The sequence below is a fragment of the Podarcis melisellensis genome, assembly GCF_964234715.1.
Source record: "Podarcis melisellensis genome assembly, chromosome: 8".
Classification (NCBI taxonomy): Eukaryota; Metazoa; Chordata; class Lepidosauria; order Squamata; family Lacertidae; genus Podarcis; species Podarcis melisellensis.
This window is the reverse complement of record NC_138540.1, coordinates 72,841,264-72,863,787: the sequence shown is the minus strand read 5'-3', so window position 1 is coordinate 72,863,787 and position 22,524 is coordinate 72,841,264. Positions and strand designations below refer to the sequence as shown.

At 47.0% G+C, this 22,524-nt stretch overlaps 1 protein-coding gene across 3 annotated transcripts; it reads left to right on the top strand.

Annotated features, from left to right (window-relative positions):
- Nucleotides 1-5,819: 5,819 nt before the first annotated feature.
- LOC309375341 (FXYD domain-containing ion transport regulator 3-like) lies at nt 5,820-20,031 on the top strand. 3 transcript variants are annotated; one of them, XM_081921037.1, is made up of 8 exons: nt 5,820-5,961; nt 14,857-14,923; nt 15,172-15,204; nt 15,533-15,556; nt 15,988-16,062; nt 17,742-17,778; nt 17,984-18,015; nt 19,830-20,031. In XM_081921037.1, exons 2-8 carry the CDS (start codon nt 14,881-14,883, stop codon nt 19,847-19,849), a joined length of 264 nt encoding a protein of 87 aa, XP_081777163.1. In that variant the 5' UTR covers nt 5,820-5,961; nt 14,857-14,880; the 3' UTR covers nt 19,850-20,031. The 3 variants fall into 3 exon arrangements, with proteins under 3 accessions (XP_081777163.1, XP_081777164.1, XP_081777162.1); XM_081921038.1 differs by lacking the exon at nt 5,820-5,961 and adding an exon at nt 7,321-7,484; XM_081921036.1 differs by lacking the exon at nt 5,820-5,961 and adding an exon at nt 12,657-12,737.
- Nucleotides 20,032-22,524: the final 2,493 nt, after the last annotated feature.

The following is a 22,524-nucleotide window of genomic DNA, read 5'->3' as shown; positions in this document are numbered from 1 at the left end:
CACGTCCGGGGCCACGTTCCTGCAAAGGGCAAAGCCCCAGGAGCCCATACACAGGTGGTGGGTGTGGCCAGGACCCAAAAGTGGGTGGGGCAACAGAGGAGATGCTTGCCTTGGTGTGAAGGGTTCCACTCAAGCCATGTAACATTGGGAGCTTGCTGCACACCTCTCTCCCCACCTGGGCAATTAAGAGGTGTTTTATCACAGTTCGAGGAACACATTTCAGCTAGGCAGAAGCACCCAAGGAGGAGGGGGAGCATGATCAGTGAGGGGTGCAGCACTGGAAGGAGTATACCCTGGAGAGAGCCCTGAGGGATGTAGAAATAGACTGTGTGTGTGTGTATTTGGCCCATGGGCTTAAAGTTCCCGCCACTGTTTTAAAGCACTTTGCAAGGCTCTACACACACTTACAGGAATCAGAAATAAAAGCTTCTCCACATCCCCAGCTCTTTACTGTATATTCACCCCCTTTTTCATATAACTTTGTGTCTTCCTGTAAAACTGGCCTTAAAAGCTTCTTTGACTTTGGTGCACTTTATCCCAGCATCCTCATTATAACAGTCTGAAAGCCCCTGGGAATACATCCCAGTTGTCCTTTGGAAAGGTTGGAGTTCCCTCTCCAACGATGAAGAATGAGAGAGCAAGAGAGCGCTCTGATACTGGAGAGGAAAGTCTGATACCAGCAACCCCTTTCCCCTCTGCTGTACGTGGTCCTGGCCCATCTTTGGTAAGGCCAAAACAGGTGAGCAGACAACTGGTCAAGAACTTGGAGAAGAAGAGATTGCATCTCAGCCACCTGACATGGCCCCAAGCTGGGCCAAGATGTAGGTCAGCTAATTCTGATTTCCCCCCATATTGTTCTCAATGAGAGGCGAGATCCATTTGTGATTTCCCCCACCTAAGCCTGGAAATAGAATGATGGAAGTATTCTTCTCTCCCATTACCTCCGCCCAGCAGGCTGTGATCTCAGGACGGTTCACAAGATAAAAATACTGGATAGAAAAATACAGGATGAAGAGTGCGGCATAAAAATAAAATTAAAAAACAGTTAGCTCCCAGAGGTTCCCTGTGGCTGGTGGTGTCACCAGAGGTTACTTTCTCCAGACCTACCGATCCCCAGAGGTGGATCTGTATGTTGGTACTTGGCAAATCATCCGTAAGCTGCATTCAGCTTTTTCCTGGTCTGGCCTTTCTGCAGCCTATCATTTCACCAGAGTGTTTACAGAAGCAACAAAATCAACCAAGGGACACAAATTGAGGCCTTATCTGGTTGAATTACTATGTTACATCCACCCGTACTTCAAAAAAATATTCCCTGAGTGCCTGTGCTGGGCCCAGGGGTAACCTGTGAAATGCAGTCCAGTCCAGAATCCAAAGGTTCCGCTAGGAGTCAGTCCGACAGGGCCAAGGCAGGACACGAGGTACAAACCAGGCAAGGACAGGGGCAGGATTTAGCATACAGCAATGTTGCTCCTGCAACCTGGGCTGAGTCCAACAGAGTATCGGCCGGTCCTGATCCCCTGGCGACTCACCTCCCTGTTCATGACTCCTGCGAGTACTCAGGTCTCTCCTTCTCTCAGACTTAGTCTCTGCAGCTCAGGAGACATCAGTGGGTTACTAGATCCAGGGGCCACCTCAGCCTCCCCTGACCAAACCGGCAGTGGACCAGCTATAAGTGATGGCCCAGCTGAAGGCGATGAGGTAATCCCCACATCTGGAGCCAGAGCAGGCTCAGGCCCCTGACTTGGCCCATATGGTGTTTGTTGCAGTGGAACCTGTGCAGACTGGGACTCTTCAGGATCAGGCCCCAGACTTGGTTCAGGGAATGCCTGAGGCAAAGGATCTGGTGCAGAGTGAGTCTCCTCTGGTTCCGAGTCCAAGTCCCAGGCCATCACAGTGCCAATGCACTGTAGGATCCCCCCCTCCTCCCAGTCAGCACCTGGCTCTGTGTGTTTGACAAAGCTGCCAACATCCAAACTAGCAAGGCAGCCTCAAGCTGCTACAGCTGGATGCATTTGTCTACTGACTTTTGTTGCATTGCATTTCTAGTCGCATTGTTTTGGTGCTTTGTTTAGTTTTTTGATAGGATTGTCTGAGCTGCCCACTGACCCCTCACATCCCACACAACTGGCGGCTCTGCTAAGGAAGAAACAATGGAACTGAAAAGAATAAGCACTGATGCATCAGCCTTAGCTTAGCTCAGTCCAATTGTTTACCTCTATGTTTATCTCTGACTCAGGAAAGCGGGGAGGGGACACTGGGAATCTTATGGACTAGAAACCTAATTCTGTGCATGTGCTTTGTCCCACTGGTTTCTGAACATTCCAGTTTTTCCATGTCAGACTTGTGCCTGTTTCATCTTTTCTGTCCAGACATGCAAGTCTATCCCATATAGGCAGCAGCAGCAGATAGCTGGAAGGTAATCTATATCCCATGTGTCTTACCTCATTCTCTGCTGTTGACCTGAAAGTCACCTTTTCTTCAGCAAAGGAACTTCAGAAGTTTGATTCTATTTGTTTAGGCCTGAATGGAGACAATGGCTTCCTCTCCCGCATCAGGGGCTTTAGTTAACCAAGCAAAGCTTAAGAAGGCTGTTGTCATTGCTCATTACTGGTGCTGTAAATGGTTACTTAAATGGCAAGCATTTAAGTTTTGCTTAGGGTTGCCACAGACTGGGTGATTCCCAGTACCAGCCAGGTATGTGTTGATTTTATAGCTGCAAAATGCTAGCTATGTTTATTGTCAGTAATATAGAAGGTATGGCAGGATTAGATAATATCCAAGTGAGCTTTTTGCAAGGATAATTCGCATTGGCTCACTGCTAAGATTTAGTTGCATTATCACAGATGACGCTTTGTGTTTCATTGCCATCTGACCTCACTGTTTTCACTTCCTTCCCTCTGCACCCAGGAGGCCTCTGTGTGTTTACAACACTTTATGCATCTGATAAAGGGGATTATAGTCCATGAACGTGTATGACATAATAGACCACTTTGCCCTTAAGGCTTCACAACACGCCTTGTTGGTTTTGTTGCAACAGACTAATATGGATACTTCAACTTCCAGAGGAGCTTTCATGCAAAATGCCTGCTTTGATCTGGCAAATTCAGTTCTTGGAAAGCTTCATTACCTCTGTGATTGTATCAGTGCAAAGGTGACGCCGACCTGCACAAAGCCGGAATAGGAAGATCAGATTTCTGCATGAGAGGGTTTTTGGCTGTGCCTGTTTTCCCTCGTGAAGCTGGGAAAGATCGGTGCTATTTAGGGAACTGTTCCACACTGCGTTTCAAGCCATCTGTGCTTATTCCTACGTCTCTGGTTATTTGGGGGATGTTAAATGCAACAAGAATGAATGCTCTTAAGTACAGCCCCATCTGCACTATGTATTTATAGCAGAATCATACCACTTTAAACAGACATGGATTTGCCCCCCAAAGAATCTTGGTTTCTTAATGGTGCCGAGAGCTGTTAGGAGACCCCTGTTCTCCTCACAAAGCTACAATTCCCAGAATTCCCTGGGAAGAGGGATTCAGTCTTTAAACCACTCTGGAAACTGTAGAACTGTGAAGGGAATGGGGGTCTCCTAACAAATCTCACCATCCTTAACAAACTACAGTTCCCAGGATTCTTTGGTGTCTGTCCCACAGTGTAATAGGGGAATTGTGGCAGCCCTTGGCAAATTTGCTCAGCGGCAAAAGATCTGTCACACAGGCATGAGGCTGGCCCTGGGGAAACAAGGGGAAAGAGGTGGAGGTGAGGGGCTGCGAAAAAGAGGGGGGAAGGGGCGCCCTGCCCCCCCCCGGCTCTGTCCTGTCCACTGCTGGCATCCCCAGCCCTACAGATGACTCTTTAATGGACCTCTTCTTTAGAAAAATCTGCCTTTGGAGGCACCAGTTTTTGCAGGCCTCACCTTGTTTAACCCAAGGTATAACTATTACCTGAGGCTATGCACTGCTCCGGCTCCGACCGCTTTTTGCAACAGGACAGGGATTGCACAATGCTCCTGCCTCCTCGAACCATCTCCAGCGTCTTGCTTCAAGTCCTCTCTGGCCCAGTCTGGATCTCTGAGGGAGTGGAGGAGCAACAGGACGTGTCAGGGCCCTGTTCCTACGAGGAAACTTTTGGTGATTTGCATGAGCCAAGAATGCTTGATAAGGCCACTGGAGGCTTTTGCCCTTCTACAATGCCCATGGCACAGACAGCTGCCAAGCCTCTTGACGAGGCTGTTTTAAAGACCCTCTTCCTAGGAAGCTACCTAATACCAGGTCAGGCCATTTGGCCACCCAGGCTGGTTCTGTCCACCCTGACTGGCAGCAACAGCAGCAGCAGCTCTCCAGAGTTTCAGATTCTTCTAACTGGAAATGTTGTGCATTGAACCTGGCAGCTTCTGCGTGCAAAACAGAGACTCTATTTCAGGCTCAGAATCCGCACCTTGCATGCTGGGGCATTTGCAGGGTTCGGCATATCCTGGCAAGGCCTACTGGCTATCCTGCCTGTTGTGATTTTTATTCCGCAGGGAGGGGCTCTCCCACTGCGTTTAGTAAATGCCTGCAGATCTACTGCAAATCATTTACTGGTCCACCAGGAGAACCTAGATCTACCTCCTGCCCTCTCCTCCCTTAGCAATGTAGCAAGTAAAAGCAGTGCTTGGCAGATTTAGAGGTGGGACGTGTTCTCAGGGGTCCTTGCACCCATACCTTGCAGTGTGGGCTACTTTCACCACTCTAACACACAGGTTCACAAACATCAATACGTCTGGGCTCACTGCTTGAATTGTGGAGTGACAGGTACGTGGAGGTGTTAATCAAATATTACACAACCCTGCTGCCTCCAGCCTTCTAAAAACAGCAGCCAAGACTGCTGCCTGCTCTCTGCAATCTGAGCACTAACTGAGGTGCACTGTTGTAACCCTATGCAATGTTCCCTTAAAATATGTGCTTTGGAAAACAATCGCAGTTCCTTCCAATAAAGTTGTTTCAGCTGGAAGAGGTTGATTTGGGGATCTAAACTGCATTGGATTCCTGGTGTTCAACCCCCCCCCCCAACTAATGCAGCAATTTCCCCTGATAGGCCACCTACGCCTTTGATAATTGCAGAAAAACCAGCAGATACAGCTTTCTCCATCACTCCCAACACTAGGCAGAAAGTGGCCGTACTCAACCAATGAGAATCTATCTAGTGAAAATGGCTGTGAATCAAATTCAAATCTTACCTTTGCTGAGATAATGAATAGCTGGGATGGGGAACTTGGTGGACTACAACTCCCATCAACCCCTGCTCATTGGCCACGCTGACTAGGGCTGATGGGCATTGAAGCCCAATAATTCTTGTTAGGACAAAAGGTGGTCAGAAGACCTACCAGCAAAAGAGAAAGGAGTACGTCAGGCATCTGTGAACACCTGTGTGGCAGACGGAAATCCAACAGATGCAGCGGTCTCCCTCATTATTCAAAACCTGTGGGGAAGTGGAGGAAGACCTGCAGCCCTCCAGGTGGAGTTGGGACACTAAACCTCCTCAAGCCAGCGTTGCCCACTGACCAGGGGTGATGTCCTAGCTAGCAGGCCACAGGTTCCTCACCCCTGCGAGATACACAAACGCTGCTATGAAAGGCACGGTTGTCTCAAGCCAGAGGAGGACCCCTATTTGAGGGGGTAGGTTGTGAAGGGAAACCGAGCGGCCCTGCCTCGTTTCCTACAAGGGAAGGGAAGGATCGAGGCGCCTCTCCGAGCTGGCAGGAGGCTGGAAGCTCCGGGTTGTCTGTTCCCTTGCAGAGGAAAGGCGAGGGGGCCAAGGCGGCCCTTCCCTTCCCCGCGGCAGCCAAACCTGTTCCTCCTCCTCCTCCTCACCTGCCTTGGGTGTGGTCTGCGCTCAGGTCTGTTTAGTCAGGGAAAGGAGGGCCTCTCCCCGCCTCGGCTTTTTCCGGGTCGGGTTGGCTCGCCTGCATTTGGCCTTTCTGCAGACGGGGTGAGTAGAGGGGCCCTTTGGAAAGAAGAGGAGGGGGGAGCAGGATCGGGACCCGGCCTCCTGGCGGAGGGGAAGGTTTCGTTGCCCACCGTGGGGTTCTCTTGCAACCCCCGGCTTGGGCGCGGCTGCCCCAGGCTTGCACTTTGCTCTCTTTTACCAAGGTGGAGAAAAAGAGCATCGTGCGCTCCTCGCGTGTGCGCGCGGCTGTTTCTGAGCAGAGCTGCCAAGCTGAAAGTTCTCCCCTGAAATTAGGGCCGCCTGGGAATTGTTCAGCGAAAAGAGCAGTTCATCTGACCAGGTCCTGGCAGCTCTGTAAGACCCGAATAAGCGTGTTCTTTGTATCTCTCTCTCTCTCTCTCTCTCTCTCTCTCTCTCTCTCTCTCTCTCTCTCTCTCTCTCTGCAAAAAAAAAAAATAAGCAAGCAAGCGGGGAGCGCTTCTCCGAGAGCTGCTTTAACTCACGAACCAAAACAAAAACATCAATCATGATGCGCATTAAAAGTATGGTAGCTTTCTGTGCTTCATAGTTTCCCTTTTCTAGAGACCAGCTGCTCCATGCTGGCCCTTATTTCAGATGGGCTTATACAAAAATAGTGTGTTTTGGCCTACATGGTTTCTCTAAGGGGGTAAAACCCAGCATTGCCCTGGATTTTGGATGAGCACAATTCTGTCCCTTTATGGGAGGCTGAGGGAGGGACTGGTTCCAGTCCGTGCCACCCCTGGCCTTCTTGTGGGTAACCTGTTACCTTTGTTGTGCAGACATTTCATTTGCCTGATCCGTTTTACATAGATTGGCACTTGTGTGGCTGCTCCTTAGTTATGGTAGGGAAGGGGCATAATTTTGGAGCGGCCGCCGTGAGCAAAGCTGGGATGTGTCCTTCCCATTGGAACTGATCTTGATCTGGAAGCAACAACTGGTGTGGTTTTGAATCACTTGTGTGGGATCCAGGCCTCTTCCTAGAGGGAAGCAGTTCCGTTTGGAAGCTGTTATAATTGTGGGGGCAAAAAGAGGCAGACGTAATGAGCATCTTGAACTTCAGAGCTGAAGTGAAGGCCCCACTGGGCTGCCAGGGCAATGGTGTGAAAGGGGGGTTTCTCCATCTCTACATCTCAGTGGCGCAAATAGACCCCCTCTATGCCTGTTGCTGGCTGCAACTTAAAATGGCTGCATTCTAGTTGTTGCTGGAAATGTTAGTCAGGCTGGACTCCTTGACTGCAACAGGTTGCTTGGGAAATGTGCCTCCGTTCTCACATGGAGGGCCATTGTGATGTGCTCCTCTTTGGAATGTGGCTGCCTGTGTGTCAGAAAGCACCTATTGGTTAGTGTCTGTGACCTCACTGACAATGAGAAGCCTGCTGGGGACTTTAGACTCAGCTGGCAAAGACGGATTCAGAAAGGAGCTGGAATTGAAAGGCAAACTGTCCCCTTCTTCTTCTCACATGGAATATGCATCTGCAGTTCAGATTTGAGCCAGTCCTGAAAATTAATTATTATACAGCTCCACAAAACAACTCCAGAACACCGTGAGTGACAAAAAAAAATCCATGTTTTCATAGAAACACAAGGGCTTTGCCTTATAGATATGCACAGGTACACACACACACACACAGAGAGAGAGAGAGAGAGAGAGAGAGAGAGAGAGAGAGAGAGAGAGAGTGTGTGTGTCTGGCAGAGGATCTTCAGACTTTGCTTTGAGACTTTGGTCCCATTTACACAGTACTTCAGTGTGTTTTGTGAGTCCCCAATTCATGCAAGATTCCTGCACTGCACGTACACCAGTTGAATCTAATTCCTTCGTCGCAATGCAAATAATTGCTTCACTGCTGCTGATAGCTGAAAGAGCAAGACTAGTCAGTTCCCCAGGAGCTGGGGGGTAGGTTTCAGGAACTAATGGTAGCAATTATATAGCTGCCACTCTAGGTGCAGCCATGCAGTCTCTAGACAGGCACTGTTTCTTGCAGGTAATGGCAGCAGTGTTTCTCAGAGGGTAGCAGGGACAAGACTTCTCAGTTTAGGTCTCAAAATAACCCTTCCCTAGGCATGCTTGCAGGACTAGTCGCCTTCTGCCTGGATATGTTAGCAAAGAAAATGTGCTTGCATGCCCATTCTTGAAATACTCATGCATTCCATATGCAAAATGGAATTATGCAAAACCGTGAATTGCAAAATTAGGAAGGAACTTCCTTTTGACATTTAAACAGCCATTTAAAGTACTGAAGAGGCTTAACCCCTAAGCTACAGTAAGGTAACACTTTTATCAACCCTCCCCCCAAATGTCACAAAGTTGTGTGCAAGCTTTTGAGACATGCGGGCTCATTGTTAAAACAAAACAAGTTGTAGTTCAGCAACATCTGGAGGGCCACAGGGTCTCCATCCCTGATTTGAGGCCCGCAGTTTGCAGCGATTTAAGCATCCCTGTGTTTTATAGGTTTTCTAGACTTTGACATTGTTGGTTTGTATTGCTTTCGTTTTGGCTGTCCCTGCTTTTTGTGGTCCTTAGGAGAATGGATGCTTTTGGAAATAGGGTTTCTGGAATAAGGGGCAATCACTCATTTCTGTGGTCTGAAACAATGGATGGTCTCTTGAAATAGAAAGGTGCCTGTAGATTCACTGGTGTTCTTGAAGAGCTGTTCCTAATTCTGCTTATTATTTTTAAAGACATCATCTTTGGGATGACGGGTTCTGCCCAGGATGGGGAATTGGGGTGTTTTCATGCACGCTGTTGACTCGCATTTTGAAGACGGGGTTTGGGGTTTTCTGCTTCAGAGCTCTGTGTGTCTCGGGACATGCTTTTTGGTCTTTCATTCAGTCCTGGTGCAACTTCATTTCAAATACAGTGGTACCTCAGGTTAAGTACTTAATTCTTTCCGGAGGTCCGTACTTAACCTGAAACTGTTCTTAACCTGAAGCACCACTTTAGCTAATGGGGCCTCCTGCTGCTGCGCTGCCGGAGGCCGATTTCTGTTCTCATCCTGAAGCAAAGTTCTTAACCTGAAGCACTATTTCTGGGTTAGCGGAGTCTGTAACCTGAAGCGTATGTAACCTGAAGTACCACTGTAAAGACTGTTGCACCTTCAGAGGCAATAAGAACTGCTTCTGTGGTTGATGCAACAGTTCTCTGTGTGCAGGTAGTTGTTATCTTGGCCCCTGTAAAGCGGAGACCTTTTTATATCCCCAGGCTTTTAAAATCTCTTGTAAGCTTTAAGCAGTTTTGCACTCTGTTACTGTTTTTTTATGGCGTGTTTATTTACTTTTATTATTGGATTTTAAGTTACCACTTCTTGCAAACTGCAAACTTTGTTGTAGGGCGGCCTATGTAAATACTATAAATGTAGCTCAGGGCCAGAACACATCCCTTGCATGAGAAAGGTCCCAGGTTCAATCCTTGGAATCTCCTTTTGCAGGACTGCAAAAGACTTTTATGAACTCTGGAGCGCTGTTGTCAGTCATTGTCGACCAGCCTTTCCTAAGCAGCTGCAACCTTGTGTTCTCTGGATGTTGTTGGACTACAGCTCCCATGAGCTCCAGCCAGCATGGCTTAATGGCCAGGGATGATGGGAGTTGTAGTCCAAAACGTTGGAGGGCACCAGGGTGAGGAATGCTGGTTTTAAATTGCCCAAACTGCACCAACGCTCATTAATTTGTCTCATCCCTTTTAAAAGTATTCTACTGACCATTGCAATGTTCTGTGGCAGTGAATTCTGTTGCAGTACTAACAATGAACTTTTTTGGCAAACCCCACATCTTTTAAAACCATGCTTCTGATTGAATCCTGAGCCTTTAAAAAAATGTGCTTAATTTTGGGGCTAGAAGTCCCATAATGAGCCCTGGCTCTGAACGGAGCAGATTCCTTGAACTTGCCGGAACTTGTTTGCTTTTCATAATGCTGTCATAATGAGTTAGTGACTGGAGATTTCCAAGGAAGACATTGTTCTGTGACTTGCCAATCAGATTATTGCCTTGGCACCCAATGAATTTGGACGCAGGAGGTGCAGCTACATCCAGCATTCCTTGCAATATTGCTCTCCGTCCTGAGCCGTCCATTAATAAACCATTTGTTTCTGAGATTTGTTTCCTGCATCACATTTCTGACGGCTCTAATCTGTTTCCCACTGGCACAAGGTAGGTACCGAGTAGTTAGTGCTTATATGTTCTAAGGCAGGGGTAGTCAACCTAGTGCTCTCCAATTTCTGCTGGACTGAACTCCCATCAGTCCCAGCCAACATGGCCGGGGCTAATGGGACTTGTAGTTCAACAGTATCTGGAGGGCATTGCGTTGGTTACCGCTGTTCAGTGGCTTCTGAATCTGTAGAATTTATGTGAAAGGCCATTAACTACTCTTTGTAGCCATTCCACAATAAGCACATAGCTCCTTCTGTCTCTGTGCTCTGGGTAAAGTGTTTTCCCAGTCCAGCTCCAACATTCTCTCCAGAGTTGCTTTTCAACACAGTTTCTCAGGTTCCTGGAAGCTTTCTTGGGCCATATTGATGCCATCAGGTGCACTTATCTTCAACATTTGACCCTTCCTCAGTGAAGCTACTCTTCAGGAGGCACCAGCTGGGGGACCCCCAAGGGAGGTCCCTGAGGAAGGAGGCTCAGAGCCCAGGGATTGGTGGTAGGACACTGAGGAGAGGTCAGAGGGGGATGATGGGGAGGAGGTGCTGGATGCTGAAGGGACAACAAGTTTTAGCGAGCAGGAGGAACCTGTGACAGGGAGCAGGCTGAAGCAGACGAGAATCCCTGGAGTCTCCATCTCCTGCTGTGATAAGCTCCTCCACCCACTGGTTTCCAAGAAATAATAAGCAGGATGATGAGGACACTGGAAGAGAGAAAAGAGGTGTGCAGACACAGTTTGAGACTGCGTGGGAAACTCCTCCAGGAGCCTTGGAAGGGATGGAAGACAGGGACCTTCAAACTCCTTTATAGAAGCAAGACCTACTGGGAAGTGTTGCCGAGTTCTGTGCCATTTCTTGAATCAAGAGTTAACTTCACTGCCAACAGAGAGCCTTGCGCCTTTTGTGCTGACTGCATCTGACTCCAGCCCTGACCCTGCTGGGAGTAGCTTGTGCCTCTTGATGGAGTAGATTCAGGGTCTCCAGCTGTTTTTGGACTACAGTTCCCATCATCCCTGACCACTGGTCCTGGTAGCTAGAGATGATCAGCGTTATAGTCCAAAATCAGTTGGAGACCGAAGTTTGGGAAACTCTGGAGTAGAGTGTGGGCGGGGGGAGCAGCAGGCCAGAGGTCTTCCAGACCTCTCTATTCAGCCCTTGTTCTCCCCAGCCCATGTTCCTTCGGACCACCCCCCTCACTGTCATTATGCCCCTTACAGCAAAGGCAGGTCTAGCGGAGTGCAACCAATTCGGTCGCACCAGGCACAGGAATTCTAGGGTGCTGCAACTATGATGTCCAGTGTAAGTCGAGAGATGGAGGGGCTGCTGGATTTTGTCGTTGCACAGGGCTCCACTGAAATTTGAGATGCCAAGGTCTGCCACAGCTTATGGGGAAACTCTTTTCTCATTCCCATTATTTATAAATGCATGTTTAGATATTTGTGCTTGGTGACACTTTCCTTCTGCCACCCATTCCCTTAGAATGTTTTAAAGACTCCTCGTAGCCTAGATGTGAGATTGAAACCAACACTGGAGTCAGAATGAGTAAGGTGGTTTATCAGGGGGATGTTATGTACATAAGGGGACACTGGTATTTATTTTGGCGGTCTTAAATATGCTTGGTGATAGTTTCCAAGGGCTCGAGAGATGCTGTTACTCGCCCAGCTTCCAGGTGGCTTTTTGCCTTCGGTTCCCTAAACATTCACTCCAGCCAAAGTTACTCACAACCCTGTTCTGCTACTGGGGATTAGGGCGGGGCAATATATTAATATATTGTCCAAAACCAGTTTGAAGTTCACATCGTGATATTCGTTTTGGAATTTTTGATCTGGCAATATATCACTATTCATGGGGGTTGTTTGTGTGTGCTATGCAAAAATCATGATGTGGGAAAAGCCACGAAGCCGGCCAATGTTTCTGCATAGCACCATCCTTATTTTGGTATCATGATATAGTCATACCTCGGAAGTCAAACAAAATCCATTCTGGAAGTCCGTTCGACTTCCAAAATGTTCGAAAACAAAAGTGCGGCTTCTGATTGGCTGCAGGAAACTCCTGCAGCTAATCGGAAGCTGCAGAAGCCCCTTCGGATGTTCGGGTCCCAAAAGAATGTTTGAAAACCGGAACGCTCACTTCCGGTTTTTGATCGTTTGGGAGCCAGAACGTTCGACTTCTAAGGTGTTCGGGAGCCGAGGTATGACTGTATTGCAATGTTTAGCTGATGATATATCATGATGTTGAAAACCAGATATTGCCCAGCCCTACTGAGGACAATCTTCTTCTGACCCCAAAGCCCTTGCAGTTGTACTTCTGCCTACATGGACACAGTTTAGCTGTTTCTTAAAACCCAGTTGTGTAATCTTTTGGTCAGACCTTTTCTCAAGGCTCCCTCTCAGCCTAACACAGCCACCAGCTCCCTTCTTCTGTTCTTCACCAGCAACAGCTTAATATTAAGGCCTCAGCTATCCACTTCTCCCTCAGCTTTCCCACCCCTCGCCAGCTTTAGCAGTTGGTGTTCTTTTCCCCAACTGACAGTTAACTTGCCCATTCTTCACTGACTAGAACCTCCAGCCAATCACAGCCTGTTATCTTCCCAGAATGAGTTTACCTGATCCAGGTGACTCCCTGTCTCTCTCCCTCCTAATAGAAGCTGTTGCCAGAGAGGTACTACTAACAGTAACATAGCAGCCCAAGGCCTCAAACATTTGGTGCTTGCACTCTGACATCAACAAGTAGAGGCAGCACCTTTTTGGCTTCTGCAAAACGCTGGATTTGGGCTTTGCTGAAAGCGTTTGCTATGAAGAGGCTGGAACTAATTTTATTAGTGCTCTGTCTCGGCATCACACAGTTGACTTCAGTCCACTCTTTCCAAAAGAATTTGTAAATATTTCTCAGTAAAGTACCATCCCTTACGTATTTGCTTTATTCTGCTCTCCCTGCTACACGCTGTGAGTGACAGTCTAAATGCCACTGAGGACTAGCTGCCATCTGATTAAATGATTCTAATCCTGTAACCATCACCCTGTTCTCCCAACTTACACCTGCTTTTCACAGTTCTGTCTCTTTAAGACAATATCCTTCTTTCTGTTGCCAAGCTTCTGGTGCTGTAGCTTGCTTGACTGCCCTGTTGATCCATAAACATCGGAGTAACTTGTAACTGGAAAACACTTTCTATTTACTTATCTCTAGCATCAGGTTTTTTGGCCCTTCTGGGCACCCTGGAGGGCTAAAGCAATGTTAAGAATGTATGTTTGGTTTGGAATGTTCTGTCCTAATTTTGTTTTCTGATTGTCTAGGGTAGAGTTCTGAATGCCACCCAAGTACAGACCGGTTTTGCTTGTTGTGCTTCACTCTCTTTCAGTACAGTGGTACCTCGAGTTACATATGCTTCAGGTTACATACGCTTCAAGTTACAGACTCCGCTAACCCAGAAATAGTACCTCGGGTTACGAACTTTGCTTCAGGATGAGAACAAAAATCATGTGGTGGCAGTGCGGCAGCAGCGGGAGGCCCCATTAGCTAAAGTGGTCTTCAAGTTAAGAACAGTTTCAGGTTAAGAACGGACCTCTGGAACGAATTAAATACTTAACCTGAGGTGGTACTGTAGGGATGATTTTTAGAAGACATCTGAAGCAAGCCCTGTTTAGGGGTGCTTTTAATGTTTGATGCATTACTGTATTTTAATATTTTGTTGGAAGCTGCCCGGAGTGGCTGGGGAAGCCCAGCCAGATGGGCGGGGTATAATTAATAAATTATTATTTGGTGTAAAATACACTGTCCCTCCCCCATCTCTTTGCGACTGGTTGGCATCTGCTCTCTAGAGTCTTGCGCAAGAAGATTTCCCCATCACCTACTGCCTGGTCTTGAATGCAAAGCATACACTATATCACTGAGCTAAATAAGGTTGTGTTGCTGGCCAACCCAGCAATGGAATCTGCAAAGAATTTGGCAGTGGGCACATTATCACAGAGGATAGGGCTGTTCCATCTTCACTGTCAGGGGCATAGTGAGGATTTTGGTTGGTGGGGCAAAAAGTTTTTTGAGCTTTTGGGGGGGGTAGATTGCCCCCTAAAGCTTCTGCTGGGGTGGGGCAGAGCCTCAGTTAATTGAGTACTTTAAATGCTTTTCAATTTTTTTGTAGAAAATGGGGGGGTGGCCCCCCACCCCGCCCCCTCGGCTACACCCATGGTCAGTTGGGTTCAAGTCCAGCTTTCAAGCTTTTCGTAGGCATCAGTTTGGCAATTGTTTAGGGAAGGTTTTAATGTTTGATCTTGTATCGTGTTTTAAATATTTTGTTGGGAGCCGCCCAGAGTGGCTGGGGAAACCCAGCCAGATGGGCGGGGTATTATTAATAATAATAATAATAGTAATAATAATAATAAATAATATTGTGAGAACAAGTTTCCTTGGGCCTTCTTACATTCTTAAAGGCAGGGAGAGGGCTGAGAGATGTTCGCAGGGAAGCTTAATCCATTTGCCGCCTCAGCCTCTGAGAGAAGTGGGGCACGAATGGAACAAATGTTCTTGTGAATGGCATATATATATATATACAGTTCCATTCTGGTCCCAAGGGTATGGCCTGAAGACATGTGAGGCCACCACTCTTTCTGAAGCTAAGCAGGTCTGGGTTGGGTCTGTTCTTGGATGGGAGATTGCTTAAGAAGGAAGTACGTGTACGCTGCCTTGGTTTGAGGGGAGAAGGCATTGGGTGGAGAGGCAGGGTATAAATACTGGAAAAACTAGAAAACTAAATGAATTCTCTCCATCTTCTTTCCTCACAAAGCTCTGCTTATCCCTACAAACCAATATGAAACCCACCACCATGGAGATCCTGCTGCTTCTCTTGGCTGGTAAAGTTCTCAGAATTGTCCTCTCATCTTCTGCTCCCTTCCCCAGCCCCGTGAAGCTGGCACTGAAGTGGGTGCCTGCATCTTAATGCTGTTCAGGGCCAATGAGAGCTGTGGGTGGAATGCCCTTCCGCAACCTAACCATGTTAGGCTTCTGCACTGCAAAGGGCAGCTGTGAGAAGGGAACTGAAAGCTGGGGAGCTGTAGTTATGCTATCAAATTACAATAACTCTTTTCATTTTCTTCCATAGCGTTCCCTGTCCTGGGGGCCAATGATCCTACTGGTGAGTAGCTGTCGGTACCCCATGTTTGTTTTTGGTTATTTTGTATATATTGCTATAGATGTGGCAAAGGGGCTCCTTAACAAGGATGGAGAACCTGTAGTCTTTCAAACGTTGGACTTCCAACACCAGTTGCCATGGCCAATGTTCAGAATGGCTCAGGACCACAATACCTCGAGGACCATTTCTCTCCATATGAACCAACCCAGACCCTGAGATCTTTGTGTTCAAAGAACAGTCAGCAACACACCTGGGTTCTTAGAAGAGGGCTGTTTTGAGGTGTGAATCCTTGGGATAGGATGTTCTAACGTCTTTCTTCCTCTCTCTTCAGATCCAAACAGCCCCTTTTATTACGGTAAGTTTGAGTCATTCTTGGCAGCACCGTATAATCCATCCTGAATCTTCTGGCCAAGAGCAATTGTACATAAACAGATGGCGTGCTTGTTTACAATAGGAAGGAATTGCCATGTTTCATTTGTCTTGTGTGCAAGAGTGCTAATCGTACAATGGAACACATCCACACCAGCTGCTTTAAACCCTTAGTCCTATTCTGTATTTACCCCCTGCAACCCCTAATCACAACTACAAGTTCTTCTAAATGTTTCCCACTGAGCAGTTCCTTAAGACAACTCTTCCATAACTCTCTGCCTAATAAAAATCACCAGAACATCCCTGATTGGTGGATATTGAGTGGGTGGGAAAGAGGTTTATAGATTAGTGGGAGAGAATGGAGTGAAGATGCAAGTATCCTAGACAAGACCAAACCTCTCCTCTTTCCTCCTCCAGACTGGTACTCGCTGCGTGTTGGCGGTTTGATCGTTGCTGGTGTACTCTGTTTTCTGGGAATTGTTATCCTGCTGAGTAAGTGAATGCAGAAATTTGTGGGGTGGGAGGGAGGAAGAGTTGGTTTAGAGGCTATTGGCAATTGCTTATACAGTTTGGCTTCGCTCTCGCTTAGGTGCTAAATCTGTGTCTGGGCTATACCACTGCAGTGCAGAGATGTGTGAGCACCACCAATTATCCTTCCATTCAGAAAACTGGCACATTCTATAGAAAGCTAGGCTTGGAACATTTCTGTCATAAGAGGTCTGTTCTGTGTGGAGGAGCATGCAATCATAGGTGCCTTCACCCTGCGGCATTTTATTCATTTGCAAAAAAAATAATTACACTGCCCATCATGCAGATCTTAAGGCAGATCACAATAGCAATGAATTATTATTTAATTATTATATATTGAATGCATACCCCAGCCTTCCTCCAAAAGGAGTCCTGGGTGGCAGTAGGAAGTGCTTCAGCCGCAGACACCCGATTTATTGATTGATTGATTGATTGATGTATGTTCATTCACATATATTTTCAGTGCTGCTATTCAGATAGAATGGTTTCCACTGTGATTCTGCACCCATAGTAACAGCAACAGTAAAATCATCTTAGAAAATGAAATACGTATGCTGCTTCAATTTAGGCTCGTCTTTAGAGAGAACCTTATCGCTCACTGTCCAAGTACCCCTGCCGCCGCAGCACGATTTTTGTTTGACAGATAATACCCAACTAAGTTAAAATCTGAGTAGACCCATTAAGTAGACCCAACTAAGTTAAAATCTGAGTAGACCCATTGAAACGAATGTACCCAAGTTAACCGTGTCCTTTAATTTCAGTGTGTCAGCTGTGAGCATGACTAACAATGGATACAACTCAATACGTCTATTATTTTTGTATTTACTTACTAAGAATGGCTTGGGTCCAATATTCTCTGCCTGCTATCACAAGGCCGAGTTCCAGCATTGAGCAACAGAGGGATCCAGTGCCATGGATTCTGCAATCTATAGTGCAGTGACATTACCAGCAACCTGCTGTTGCATTTTCTTGTGCAGCACAGTTGCTCTGGCACAAAGCATTTTTGTAGTGGAACAAGTACTGTGTACCTTTTAAGTGACGTTAACTTAGTACTACATTGGATACAACCCATTATCCTCTGGCAGAGTGATTTTTGCTCTTCAAACAGAGCAGCAAATGGATAGTTATTTAATTTATTATTGTCGTATTTTTTACTACCAGGAGAAGCAGTTGTGGAATAACTTGATCAGCCTTGCCTACTGACAACCTTAACTTGGAAAGGAGGGGGCACTGTTTTGGGAAGGGGAACACATGTCCCATTTTGAGCCAGCTCCATCACACAGAGATACCATATATCAGATCAACCGTTGGCCTCTGTAGCCTACGGCAGCTTTCTATAACTGGGAGCCCTGGTCTACAACTCCCCCCTTCCCTCTACTGACTGTGGCTGATGGAAGTTGCAGTCGAAAACATCCAAAAGGCAGCCAATTGGGGAAGGCTAGCCTAGAGTCTCTGTGGCTGCAGCTCTCCAAATATCTCAGGCCGCGGTCTTCCCTGCCCACCCCTGCTCCCTGAGATGCCAGGGGGCCGAGGCAGGTCTCACTTCCCCGTGCAAACCTTATGCAAGACACCTGCATTTTGTCAGCCGCTGCTGATGGCTAATTTGCCAGATCCTTATGCTGTTTTTCATTCTCTCTTCCCAGGTGGAAAGTGCAAATGCAAACCTAAGAGGAAAAACAGGTATGATGAAATCGCTCCCATAGGTCGTAGGGTAGCAGGAGGGAGATGGCAGGCACTGTGGGTGGCAAATTAATAGGTGGCAAATTTGAAGGGGTATGATTCTGAAGAAAGTAAAGTCCTATTCCAGCGATCTTAAAACTGGAAGGAGGAATGTTGATGATGGTCTGTGGCTTCAACCTTATTAACTTGTCCTCTTCCTTTGTAGTGTCCACACCATGCAAAAGCTCCCGCTTGCAGGTAATTGCTCTTTGGGGATGGAGAAGTGATTGGAGGGGGGGGGAGAGTCTACTGAAAACGCCATTATTCACCCCTGCTGGGGACTGCAAAGATTAGCATTTCTTGAAGCGGATCATGGGTAGAATGCGAAGCTGCTGCAACTTCAGCCTGGAAGCCTGAGTGGCCTCCATCGCATGCACCAGGCCAATGGAGAACAGAGGTCCCAAATGAAATTTCTAAGCGGGAATAGTTTTTGCAGCAGAAAGGAGAACCGTGAAAATGCTTGCAGCATCTGGGCATGAAATACCATATGGCCATTACCTCCAGAACTGTCATGTAAAGAATCCCAATCCTGTGTTGCCGGTTTTAAAAAAGTGCTGTGCCCTGCCCCTTGTTGGAATCCACCCTGTGAGAAGGGTATTGTGAGGGAGATGATGGGAGAGCAGAGGGGTGCATTTAACTATTTTGCCCTCTGGTGGGAGCTGCAGAGTTGGCTTGGCTGCAGTGTCGCCTGAGCAGGAGGCTTTTTTTGGCTTGCGAAAGATGCCATCAGATCTTTGCCCTGAAGCAAAACCCAAGGTACATTTGCAACGGCTGGATTTTGCCGCCCATCGCCATACGGTTCCAGAGTGGGTCACAACATTGTAGAATACTACAGTGGTACCTTGGTTCTCAAAATTAATCCATTCCAGAAGTCCGTTCCAAAACCAAAGCATTCCAAAACCAAAGCGCGCTTCCCCATAAAAAGTAATGCAAAAAGGATTAATCTGTTCCAGACTTTTAAAAGCAACCCCTAAAACAGCAATTTAACATGAATTTTACTATCTAATGAGACCATTGATCCATAAAATGAAAGCAATAAACAATGTACTGCAGTCACACAATCATTCAATCAGTTGCTAAACCAGGTTCCAGAGAGTCACAAAAAAATGAGCCGCAAAACAAAAATGCAAAATAAATAGCAAAAACAGACAGACCTCAGCATAACACTCAAAACGGAAGTGTGGCACTCAAATCGGAAGTGTAATACTCAAAATGGAGCATGTTCGGCCAAAAAAAAGTTCACAAACCGGAACACTTACTTCCGGGTTTGCAGTGTTTGGGTTCTAAGTTGTTTGAGTACCAAGGCATTTGAGAACCAAGGTACCACTTTACATTAAAAACACTCTGAAAAAAAGTTACAGTCTGAGCTAGAGGAGATCCCAAAATATATGTATTGTGCCAAAGGCAAGGGTGAAGAGATGCCTTCAGCCTACAATGAAGGCTGGATAATGAAGGTGCCAGGCACTCTTCTGTGGGGAGGGAATTCCACAACTTAGGGGCTGCCCTGGTGAATGCCTTCTCATAAGACACCCCCCCCCCAAAAAAAATTTCTAAGTGCCATGGAATAACCAAGAGAGTCTCCTCTGCTGATCTTAACACCTGAGAGGGTCTGTAGGGAAGGAGGGCATCTTTCGGATATTTAGGGGCCTAAGTCGTTTGGGGCTTCAAACACTACAATGAGCACAGTGAATTGGGCACAGAAGTGAACTGGTAACCAGCTACAAGGGTTGTATTCACACACACACACAACTAAAGTGAAACTTGGAGGTTTTTTGTGAGGCAAAACATTGAAGAACTTTTGAGGGAAGTGTGTTAATAACACCAGTAAAAATGGTGTGTGTGTGTGTGTGTTCATGTGCACACTTTGTTCAGCACAGGTTTTTTGGCAAAGGAAGGTAGACAGTTCTGAATTCTGTTTTGGCAAGAGAAGGTATCTTAAATATGCTGTGCTATCTCGTTCTCTCTCTCTCTCTCTCTCTCTCTCTCTCTCTCTCTCTCTCTCTCTCCTGTAGGAGAAACCAGTGAATGCTGAGTGAAGATAATGACTGCTCCCACTAACATACCATACCAGCCATACCTGACTTCTCTCCCAATTGATGTAACACACTGGATCTTTCAATGTTTTTTGGGGCTCTCACACCTGTATTAGGTTTTGTGTTGTTGGTTTTTTTTAAAAAAGAGACATGTAATAAAATTCTGGTGTTTTTCCTGAAATGGATGGTCTGGGGCTATGCAAAGATGATTCTGATTTAAGGCAGCAATGAGGGTCCTCTCTCTCTGTCTCTGGCCCTTGGGACAATTCCCAGGCTCCCTCAAGGCCACCCCCCTGGCCTTTCCTCACATCCACCTTGTGTGCTTTTGCCTGGCTGGAATATGTCCTTGAACGAACAATGCCTCTTGCCAGTCTGGAGGGAGGACAAAAAGAAGTGTATGAAGTCTACTGTACAAAAAAGTTGTGTCCATGTTTATCCTTGGTCCCATGTGACATGTGATCCTTGGAAGGCTGCCCAAATGGGGATATGGTGGCCCTCAGGTTGAATTAAGGCCCAGTCACAAGGTGGCATGTCCAGAGACCAGAAATACACCACTTAAATTTAGCTGTTGTCGCTACACCATGAAAGAGAGGAAGCCCAGTCTTCAAAGGTTGGTGCCTTTGCCTGTAGAAATTCCCACCGATTTAGTCAGCGTGTGAGGATGTTGCATGTAGGACATGAGACTGGAGGGAGGGAGGCTTGTGTCTTGCAGAAAGCATGGGCCATTTCCAGGAGAGTCATATCCCATGTTCTAAGACAGGAGTGGGGAACCTATGGGGCTTCAGCTGTTGTTGGGACTCACAACTCCTGTACAGATTCAGACCATCGGTCCAGCTAGGCTGGCAGTGTCTATGCTCCGTTAGCGGCTGTCCAGGGTTTCAGACACAGTCTTTCTCCCAGTCCTACCTAGAGATGACGGTGATTGAACCTGTGACCTTCAATATGCAAAGCAGATGCTCAGCCACAGCCCTTCCCTAAGTTGAAAGGATCACATCTGTAGGGCCTCACTCTGTTTTAGTGTCTTACCAGCTGCATGGAGCCTGGAAGCTGAAATCATTTCTGGGTTACACAATTCACAATTTTGCAGATTTGTAGTTCATCACCAAGGCACCGTGTCTCTTAGTGGCAGCCCAATGGCACCTCTGGAATTTACTTCCTTGCGATCTCCACTAGACTTGCTGTCTGTGGACACTTTGGTTCCAAACACTTTTGTTTCTTAATTGCAAGGCATTTCTTGAACAATTTTCTGCTGGCTGAATGTTTACAGCTGATGCGCTTCCAAATGTTGCTTACTGCGATGTACTCTGGCTTAATTGCTTTGAGCTGTAAGCCACTTTGGGAGGGTTTTGTCCTAAAAGGCAAGATATAGCTATCCAGAAATGAAGTGAATAATAATAAAGCATGTTGTACAGAGCAAACTCTCCTTTATATTGCTGCCTGTATGCATGCGAGGCTACGAGAAAGATCCCAGTAGAAGGAAAAGCAACGCTAACATCACAGGACCCAGACTTCATATTTTTGTATAGTAGATCTCTGCTGCTTTCTCTTCATTTGACAATTTATGGATGCGTCTCTGCGGTTCTTAAATCCTTGAATATGAAGGTTTGGGAAGCATGTGTATTCCTGCAAAGAATTAAATCCAGAGGCACTAGAAAGATCGAATGGATCTTGCACAAGTAAAAGAAGCGGCACCGTCAGCAACTTTGGCATGGCTTATGGATGGATTATCTGTCCAGTTTGGTCAAGGCGTGTGTAGCCTTGGCTTGATGAAACTGCAGATTTGTGAAGCTGGGAATTACGTAACCAAGATTATGATTTTTATCTTGGTCCACCTTAAGGTATCAACTGCTCCTTGAACTTTAATCACGATAATAAACATGAGCGTCTGCTGAGAGCCAGTGTGGTGTAGTGGTTAAGAGCGGTAGACTCGTAATCTGGGGAACTGGGTTCGCGTCTCCGCTCCTCCACATGCAGCTGCTGGGTGACCTTGGGCTAGGCACACTTCTCTGAAGTCTCTCAGCCTCACTCACCTCACAGAGTGTTTGTTGTGGGGGAGGAAGGGAAAGGAGAATATTAGCCACTTTGAGACTCCTTCAGGTAGTGATAAAGCAGGATATCAAATCCAAACTCCTCCTCCTCCTCCTCCCGTTTCAGAATTGGGTCTAGCTTTGTACATCCTCCAGCCAACATGGCGACTTCTGGATTTTGCTGAACTGCAACTCCCATCAGCCCCAGGGAGCCTATCCATAGCCAGGAATTACGTGAGTCGTCTGCAGCAGGGGGAGGACCAAAGGTTTCTTATGCCTGCTGTACCCAGTAGCAGAGGCAGGCTAGGGATCACGATTGGACAGTGTTTTTGTGCTCATGTCTTGCTGGAAACCAGTGCATTTTGCTGGCCACTTTGGGAACACAATATTGGGATTAGGTGGGCCTTTGGCCTGATCCTACAGGGCTCTCATGTCCTTGAACTTGCGGGAAGTTTCCTGGAAAATGCAACCGTGGCAACACAGCAGTGCCCTTTCTTCAGAGTAACTTCTCCCCTGCTCCCCCCGTGGAGTCTAGCATGCAACAAACCTGGCATCACAGTACGGTTGTGCCTGGGCACCCCCTCTCCTTGATATGATTTCTGGCACAACCCACCTGTTGTTGCAGTTGGGAAGCAGGCGCACAGCAA